The sequence below is a fragment of the Panicum virgatum genome, chromosome 1K, assembly GCF_016808335.1.
Source record: "Panicum virgatum strain AP13 chromosome 1K, P.virgatum_v5, whole genome shotgun sequence".
In the NCBI taxonomy this organism is placed as follows: domain Eukaryota; kingdom Viridiplantae; phylum Streptophyta; class Magnoliopsida; order Poales; family Poaceae; genus Panicum; species Panicum virgatum.
This window is the reverse complement of record NC_053136.1, coordinates 56,150,466-56,160,533: the sequence shown is the minus strand read 5'-3', so window position 1 is coordinate 56,160,533 and position 10,068 is coordinate 56,150,466. Positions and strand designations below refer to the sequence as shown.

General features: G+C 43.4%; 1 protein-coding gene across 1 annotated transcript; it reads left to right on the top strand.

The window, feature by feature from the left end:
* The first annotated feature begins 6,628 nt into the window (after positions 1–6,628).
* On the top strand, positions 6,629–8,520 carry LOC120650470 (zinc finger protein ZAT5-like). The gene has a single exon (XM_039927622.1). It carries the CDS (start codon positions 7,148–7,150, stop codon positions 8,258–8,260), a length of 1,113 nt encoding a protein of 370 aa, XP_039783556.1. The 5' UTR covers positions 6,629–7,147; the 3' UTR covers positions 8,261–8,520.
* The last annotated feature ends 1,548 nt before the right edge of the window (positions 8,521–10,068 follow it).

Here is a 10,068-nt window from a genome sequence, read left to right as displayed (position 1 = left end):
AGGAATATATTTATATGTATAATATGTGGTGATCGACCAATCAATAGCAATAGCAATAGCAATAGCATCATGTTGATTTATCGCTGTTGAACTAACTAATCAGCAAAGAACATGCATGACCATGAAGCTAACAGATGCAAGCAATGGGGCCGGCCGCTCGGGTGGGGGGGATAGATGCATGACTTGTGACAAGAAACAAGAGACGATTCCAGCACATGCCTGGTTCTGGTTGCAGTTGCAGGAATAATCAGGATGCCTTGCCTTGCCCTGCCCTGCCCACGCATGGCATGTACTACTATACTACCAATCAGTGCTACCTAGTGTCTTTGTGTGAAGGATGATGAGCCTGCAGCTGGGACGGTGGTGGTGGTAGGTTGCCCGCGGCCATGAGCAAAGCCAGACTTGCACTTGCCACACTCCTCCTCTGAAGGTGTCAGCTCTATTAGCACTAGTCCACACACACAGACAGCTGAAGGTGAGAAGCAAGCACCCCACTAATTGAATCTACTTATTATATATATTAACAAGAGCTAGCCAGCAAGCAAGCTAGCCTGCACGTGCGACTTCATTATTCCTTGCTGATCATGCATCCATGCACGCAACCATCAGCAAGGCAGGAATAATAACCTAGCTATATATCCCAACAAGCAAGGCTTGAATATGCTGAGCATAATTAACATTATTTTTGCATTAGTATACACACATGCATCGTCCTAGCTAGCTAGCTATACTGTGAACAAGTGTCGCTTATACAGAAAAAAAAAGATATTTATTCTATAAAGTCTTCTCAAGGCGGTGAACCTTGAATAATGGACCAGCTCAGGTTGGCTTGCATTGGTGATGTTTGATTTGGAGGACTTGTCTGTCAGTGTTAGTTGAGAAGGCTTCGTGATTAACGGAAGCTATCTGCGTGTCCTGCAGGTCCGTCCGTCCGTCCGTCCTCTCTAGCTAAGTTTGCATGCCAGAGAGATGCATGCAGCTAGCTTATAACCTTATTAGCTTATTAATTTTTTTGACCTCAAGTGTGATCACTCGTTTTATTCAAAAATTTATGCAAAATATCACTTTTTTGTTGTGGCTTACTTTATTAGTAAAAGTTCTTCAAGAATGACTTAAATTTAACTATGTTTGCACAATTCGTTCTTTTGAATAAGACGAGTGGTCAAATTTGAGGTTAAAAAGTAAAACGAATTATAATTTGAAACGGAGCTGAGGGAGTAGCACCAATATAATATGTGCTGCAGGAAGTTTTTAGAAATTATGATGGCCAAATTAAAAGATAATCCTGGGACTTATATATTTACAATCAGAGGGATAGAGGTGGGTATTACGCGCTGAGAGTATAACTTGATCGAGGAGTGGTGGTAGCCCACACTGCTGACTAAACTACGAGCTTGCTAGCGCTGACCGCCCTGCACATTAATTACTATTATTAATTAGTTAATTAATTATGAGAGCAGGAGTGATCGAGAGCGAATGTCATGTCCCACTAGCTAGCTGCTCTCTTCGTTTCATCCTGATGATGGTATATATACAAACTAGGCGTATAGTCTGCGCATTTGCGCGGCTAGTATTGAAAATTCAAAAATTTGCATGTCATTGTATCCTTACTTAAAGGTTATACTATTTTTTTTTTACCATACATCATCCTGTTCATTATCGTAAATTATGTCTTATTGTTGTTTAAAACAATTCAACTAAGATCTACCTATAACAACAATTTGATTTATTGAGCTTTAATAATATTATGCAGACAGTTATTCTTATTTTCATTTTATTTTGATTGATTGTTGTTAGTTTTAGTTTTTATTAATAGTATATATTTGTAACTGATACATAGCTAAATGATATTTTATATTTAATTTTTCATAATAGAATTGGTGGGTGATTTTTAATTAGGTACAGGGGTATTTTAGGCTAATTTTTATCGTAATGGCTATTTTTCTATTTTTCTCCGATTAATGTGGGAATTTCTAAGCCTTGAGAGCGAACGTGGAGACTCCGTTTGTTGGCCAAATAATAAGGTAATAGATAATGAAAATCAAATGCAGGCAGCTAGTAGGCCACCGTACCACTTGCATTGTATTGCTGTATACTCCCTCCGTCCTAAAATAGTAGTCATCCTATGATTCAAAATTTGTCCCAGAAAACAAATCACCAACTCTATTTAGAAAGTGCATGTGCATGCAAGAATCAATTAGTGCCAAATATGGATAATATATAGGGGCAAATATAGTTATTTTACTTTCTTGTTAATTTGTCTTAGAATTTCTAGGACGACTAGTATTTTGGGATGGAGGGAGTAGTATACTACACTCTCTCTCGCTGGCACAGATATAGTCAGTCAGATCATGGCTGCCTGCCTGCGCTTGATCGAACTGCGCCACATGTTCATGTTCTCCTCCTCCGAACACCAATCAATAATTCCCAGAGTACGGCACAAATTTCCCCTGCCCCCAAAAAAGTTTCTATGATTTCTTTCTTTCTTTCTTTCTTTGAACAGGCTGGCTAGTAGCAGGTTTCCTAGCTTGCGCCCTGCGTCAAAATGATTATCTGAATTTGGCTGAAACGCATGCTTCTAGACGAGTTTAGCTTGTTTTGCCGGTGTCCTACTATAGGAGTATTTGTATCTATAAGTCGGGCCCATATAAGTTTTAAAAAAATAATATATATAGGAGTATTTGTATATATTTATGCAACTGATTTAGTGATCGAGCTAGAAGCAATGCAAAACAGAGGGGCCACCGACCGGCCAAATCTTGGCCATAGCTCACACCCTTTTCCACGCCATCATCTACCAATCCGCATTGGCGATTTGGGTAAGGTAACTCGCTCCATTGATGCTGCATGTCCTCAAATCTATACTACTACATCCTAATTATTATTATAAGCCACCTTGCTTACTGCAGGTGTGGCCTTCTGGGGCCGGGGAAGCCATACCAAATAGGCCGGGCCATGTAGCAGGGAAAAACATTTGTTATTCCTAATCGTCTTAATTTGGTTAATAATGAATCTAGCTAGCACAACTGATCACATTCATCAGGAGTGCAGTGGATAGATGCATGTTCTGCAGGCTAAGAGAGATGGATTGGATGCATCACCAACGAACAATAATTATAATGAATAGAATCCTTAAAGCTAGGGTTCTCCGCATGAGGGACAACTTGGCTGATTGCTAATCATAGGCAGGATCATGGCAAGCAAGCTCTAGATCAAGGCTCACTCTCACCCTTTTGTTTGCATGGAGCTCATCCTCAGGTATGTGTATGGTAAAGAAAGGCATGAAGTACACACTATCTAGCTATGATTTGGGATTGCAGTGACCTGATCGATCACTGTATGCATGCGTCATGTGTGTGCATGTTTGGGCGAGAGGCGATCTAGCTGCTTTCAGAGATGATTATTAATTGCTAACGAAGTGGATCCAGAGAGAGAGAGAGAGAGAGAGAGAGATTATATTAGCTTAATTAGCAAAAGGTATCAGCTTCCATTCATTTCCATGTGATAGATGCCTTGCTTGCCCCCACCTCGCCCGCCATGCCACCCAATATCCTTTAGGTATTAAGCTAATAAGGACATAGCCTCTTCTTCCTTATTAGCTTATCATCAGCCAGTAGATTAGCGCCCGAATGTACCATATACGGATCGGAGTATATATTATATTAATCGGTACTATTAGAGTCCGAATGTCCGATCAAAATTTTTTAATTGCATAGTCTGTCGCAATATTGATAAAATACTCATATTTACAGTATCAGAAATCAACGCTTGCAACATAGAAAAATATGTATACAAATAATTCTAACATCGCATTCGTGGATGGAAATTCCCATCGCAATATTGACACCATGTTTCATGCAACATCCACAACGAAACATAAAAAAATAATAATTACAACATTGGTGTTTGTCTCTTATATTAATTCTATCCGATCGATCCTTCCTCACATCAAGAATCATGCGTACTACCTCACATACCCCCACATCCTCCTCATCGTTGACTTATTATCTCTCGGTAGCTAGTCATAACCAGGGTTAAACTATCCGACCGCTAACCGGTAACCGCCGGCCTCCGGTTCCGGTATACCGGTCCGGTTTGACCGGTTACCGGTCGGAACCGGTGAAATTCAAATTTGAATTCAAACTTCGCCGTTCAACCTGTTCCGACCGGTATACCGGCCGGTTAGACCGGTATACCGGCCGGTTTGTCCAGTATACCGGCCGGTTTGGCTGGTAACCGGTCGGTTTGACTGGTAACCGGTCAAATTCAAATTTTTTTTTGGTTTAAATTCAAATGCCGGCAAAGTATACTAAATAAATATTTGTATAACATATTTTAGTCTAAATGAACCCTCCAACCCTCTTTTGTACTACTTTTACATTATATTTGTATACTTTTGTATGCACGTTTTTTTTGTTTAACTTCAAATCCCCGCAAACTGTACTAAATGAACGAATTTTTGAGAAAATTTGACACCATTAGATTCGTCGCACCTTGAAGTATTTTTAGGATTTTTTTGGGAATTTTTCATTTTTTTGAATTTAAATTTTGAATTTGGACCGGTTTCATACCGGACCAAACCGGAACCGGTCCGGTTACCGACGGTTCGGTGAACCCTGGTCATAACACATCATGCAGGATTACCTTAATGATCTTCTGCTTTATTTGCTTTGAATTGCGAGGAATAATACAAATATTGTAAGGATTTCTTTGTTATTTAATTCTGTGTGTGTGTACAACGAAGATTATTCTTTTCCCATAAAAAACAACGAGGATTATTTCGCATGTATGGTCTATTTGTGTGTGTTGGAAATTAATTCAACATCTATTTTTGTGAAATTTTTGGTGTCGAGATGTAGATATTACTAGATTTAATATGCACTTCAAATTTATAATATTAATCACTCGAGGGATGTGTGACCCAATCTCTTAACGTGAAGACGAGACGATGACACTAACTCATTTTGATGAGAGTGTAGCCACAACACAGCAGGTACGTACTACATGTATATATATATGTGTATGTATAAGCATCAATCACCAAGCCCCGCCGGGTCCAGCAGTGTGTGTGAGATCCATCCGATTTTTCAAAAACAGAAAACGAATCAGCAAAATGAAACCCTAACCAATTTAACACAAAAACTTAAGTTGACAGGGAAAGATGCACAATTCACTCATACTTCAACACTCCCCCTCACGTGTGGAATAGAAGTCGGCTGCAATAATTTTATTTAATCACATCTGTCAGGATTCAAACTCCGAGACCTCCAACTCTGATATCATATTGAGTTGCATGCACCAACCAATTCAACTCAAAAGCTTAAGCTAATAGTAAGAGGTGGACAATTCACTCATAATTCAACACTAATTATTAATTAGCTAGTGTCAGCCATCGATATTATGGAAGAGAAACCCACCACCAGGTGGCAGTGCTGTACGAAACGCAGGCAGCGTAGCATGGGGTGGATATTTATTGGTTTAGCTTGGAAACCAAGTGATTATTAGTAGGCGGCAACCGATGCAATTCAGCGCAGCACTGCAGTGCGAAGGACAGGAGATCATCGGTGAGAGAGGAACCATTTCCATTTGCAGCTATATTTTTTCTTTGCATAACCATCCACTGAAGCTAGCTAGCTAGGGACACCTGCACCACCACTACTTCACTACCTCCTAATTTTAGTTGCCAACTGCCAAGCAAGCTATAGCTGTTCACGATCAATGCAATTATCAGTTTAATCAAAAGGAAAAATGAAATAAAAACAAAGATGTTCATGATTATTGGGAAATTGCTAGCAGTAAGATTTTGCTGCTAGCTGTTAATTTGTTTGTTTATTTATAGAAAATAAACGAGAAGCTGTCACAAAATGCACCAAAATTATGTAAACTATGAGCTGAAGATGTATGTGTCTATCAGGATAAATGCAGTCCAGAGAAAAAAAATGTATTAAAAAACAAATAAATAGCGAGATATGTAGCTAGCGGATCAAAATTAAAGTGGAGAAATAAAAGGAGGGGCACTTTTTTTCCCCTTCCTGTGGTTCCAGCCATGCAGCGTGACACTATCACCCCAGGAATCATTCATCATCGGTGAATGCATGGAGCTGGACACCGACCCCATCACTCCCATGGAATATTGGAGCAGGCAGAGGCTTCCTTGCTTGGCTTCTTGTTGCTGCCAGCTGAATAGATTGCTGCCACTACTGTATTACTCACTCCCCACTCCTGCTTAGATCCCTTTCCCTTCCCAGAGACCCGCATATAGTATGGTGCCACACACAAAGTTAGTTCTTCTCTTTTTCAAGAAGAGACGCTTTATTTAATAATTATTTAGCCAGCATCTCGATCACTTTCACAGAATTATATTGAAACTGAATTTGAGGTTAAATATCGATTGACAAGAGTTTGCCTAAATTAAGGGTATCTAGCTGTTGAATCAACGATGTAGCACACATGCATGCATGTTTTGCACATTTATTTAGCTGGCCAGCCTAGAAATTAGGAGAGAGGAATTAGGCAGAGGCAGCTTTAACATGCTGGCTCCTGGCTATTTTTCACACTTGGTAGCGTGCGCCTTCCTCGGCCACCAATTAACTGCCTGCCTGCCAGCCTGTGGGTCACTCACTATTGCCATGCATCTTTGATCGTTCTTTCTCTCTCTCTCCCTCTCTAACAATAGCTAGTCCTAGGAGCAATTAACCACCAAAACCTCGCTTTCTCTCTCTACAACAAGGAGGCCTGGAGGTTATAAGGGAGAGGAGGGAGAGTTGGCAAGGCATCTATCCATCATCCCAGAGAGATAGAGAGAGACAGGTAGAGAGAGAGAAAGAAAACTGAAGCCGGCCAGGTTTCGCCATACTACTAGTACTCCTACATTCCTCTCTCTGGCTAGCTAGCTAGCTAGCTTCTCTCTCTAGCCTAGCTTGCCTTGATGGTGTATTAATATACCAAAGGAAACTTCCATCCTTTCCATTGATTGCATTCCATTGCAGCCGTAGTGCAGTGGATCCATCCATTCATGCAAAACCAAAACGCCCTCCCCACTCCTCTTCTCCTCCTCCGATCCTCTCCCAATCCCAATAAAAAGGCAAGCAGGCAGCCTCTAGCTAGCTAGCTACACCCCACCCACAAAATTAAACACAGGTCTGCCATGCATACACCGGCCGAGGCGGTGGAGGCGCCCGACACGACGGAGATCGCCAAGCCGCCGCTCGTCGTCATGCCCACGTCCTCCACAGAGCACTCCGCCGGCGAGCTCGACAGGCACCAGCAGCCGCCCCTCACGGCCGCCGTCAAGCGCAAGCGCACCAAGAGGCCGCGCCACCACCCGCCGGCGTCGTCCGCGTCCTCCTCCGAGAGCACCACCACTGAGGAGGAGGACATGGCGCACTGCCTCATCCTCCTCGCCCAGGGCGCCGCTGGCGGCTCATCAGGGGCCGGCGCCGTTGGCGGCTCAGGGTCCCACGCCGCCGTCGACTCCAAGCCATCGCCATCGCCGCCCTCGCCGGCGGCCCAACAGCAGGCGCAGCCGCCGCCCCCTGCCGCCGCGCCGCCGCCGCCGGTGAAGAGCGAGAGGTACACCAGCCGCAAGTACACGGAGGCCGCGACCACGGTGGACGGCGTCAAGGCCGGCTTCTACGTGTACGAGTGCAAGACGTGCAGCAAGTGCTTCCCCACCTTCCAGGCGCTCGGCGGCCACCGCGCGAGCCACAAGAAGCCGCGCCTCGCCGGCACCGACGATGAGATCGCCATCAACGTCGTCACCGCCAGCAGCACCATAATAAAGCAGCTGAAGCCACCACCGATGACCACCGCGCCGCCTCCGGTATCTGCCCTTCAGCAGCGGCCTCAGAATCAGATGGACGTCGCCGTCTTCCCGGACGTCACCACCGCGCTGAGCCTCAACAGCGTCGCCATAAGCAGCAGCAAGCTGCGGGTGCACGAGTGCTCGATATGCGGCGCCGAGTTCGCGTCGGGGCAGGCGCTGGGCGGCCACATGCGTCGCCACCGGCCGCTGAACGCGCCGGAGCGCGCGGTGACCGCGATCGCCGGCGCGGACACCAAGAAAGAGGGGAGCGCGGGCATCAACCTGGAGCTGGACCTGAACCTGCCGGCGCCGTCGTCCGACGAGGAGGCGGCCGTGTCGCTTCCGGCGGCGGCGGCACCGCCACCGGCCGTGGTGCTCGGCCTCGGGCAGTTGAGCGACGGCAAGAGGGCTGGGTTGATGCTGACAGCCTCAGCACTGGTGGATTGCCATTATTGACATGAGCGGCGGCCCTGGGTGGCCTTGCCTCGACTCATGAATTCTTTTCTTAATTAACAGTACACTGATTATAATTGATCTCTTTTTTTTCTTCTTCTTCGTTCTGGGGCCGGGGATGAATTAATTCTACCATGCATCCTCCGATCCTCGATCAATTATACTTACAATTTATTCTTATTGGTATATATATGTATATCAAGGATCGATGAAGCTAGCTGTAACATACTTATATATTTATACAATTGATTATTCTTTCAATTTTTTTTGAAGTAAATTCTTTCAATTCTTTATTATCAATTAATTTGGCATTGGAATTCCGTTAATTTGCTTTGAAAGAAAGGTTTAATTTGGCAGCCACTTGCTTATTAATTGGAGCGAGTAGAGTAGAGTAGAGTAGAGTAGAGTAGAGAGTACTAGTAGTGAGCTTTGAGTGGTGGGTGTTGCCTGAATCTGAAATGTTATGAAAGGGTGACAATGCCATGCCACCACTGTTTTCTCTCAATATATGCAACTTGGGAAATTAAGTAGAGGTCTTTTTCAAAAAAGAAAAAGAGAAGAAAATAAGGAGTGGGATGCAATGTTGTGGCCTCCTGCTACTGTCATATATATCCACCTTTTCGGCGGGTGCCAAATTAATTGATAATAAAGAAAAGGTCGTGTATATATTATCATCACTAGTCGAATTCGTTTTGGATGAATAATGGGTTTTTTTTTCTTGTTCCTAGCTTTTTGGTAAAATATATCCATGTGGGTTTAGGTTGTTTGAAATTGAATAATTCGCTTCTGATGAATGGACATGTTTATATATAAGAGAAATATATATATTGGTTTTATGAGAAAGTAGAAAATAATAGTACTACTAGATACTCGTATAGCAGTTAGATTGGTGTGGGTGGTAGCTAGCCAGGTAGGATGGATAATAGAGGACGGAGTAGCTTTTATGAGGAGCTTTGTTTGTTGTTTCAAGTGGTGTACGTTTCCTTTTGAGCAGGCTTAATTAGCTTGTGGGTAAAGTTGGCCGCCAGCCAGCCAGCAAGTGCAGAGGAGATGAGCAGACAATTGGAGCTCCCATAGTCCCATATGTATACAGTGATGCATCCATCCATCCATCCATGAGAAAGCAACATGCGGCATGCTTAATTTGGAGGGATCTCGTCAGTACTCACAGTTTGGTTTCTCCACCACCAGTTAGCTAGTAATAACATAAATTTTTTCCCCCTTTCTCTACGACTTGCATGCATGCTGATGGATGGGAGCTGCTTATTGTGTTGTTTGCAAGCTAGCAACAGAGTTCCCTCTCCCTGCCTGCAATTATAAATTACAAGAAGGCAAGCAACTAACAGCTACTATAATAAATAAATCAAGGGTAAGGGAAAGGCGGAGGAGTTTACTAGACGCCCGGGCGGGCCTACCTATATAGCAACGACGTCGTCAACAATTGCAATTACAGAGCCTCCTTAATTAATTAATTAATCAACTTGTTTGAGAGCCAACGCAGCAAGCGGTAGTAGGAGTAGGATCGATCGGAGCTGGGGCGGGGATGAAGATGGAAAAGCCCGGCAACACTTTCCGAGATGCTAGTACCGTACGTATATGTCATTGGCTTAGGGTTTTATTATATATATGGTCTAACTTGGACATCCCCAACAAACATTTCAAGACTTAATTAGAGTATAAACAAATCATTGGCTTTTTGAGGACCAACAACATAATCGTCGGCCATTTAAATTTAATAAAATACTCGAAAAATGTTTTTAAAAACACTTGCATGTTGCGAATTAATAAGGGAAAAGTCAGAAAAGGAATAG

Excerpts from the sequence above, each read along its gene's own strand:
- LOC120650470 (XM_039927622.1), top strand. The coding sequence starts at position 7,148 with ATGCATACACCGGCCGAGGCGGTGGAGGCGCCCGACACGACGGAGATC.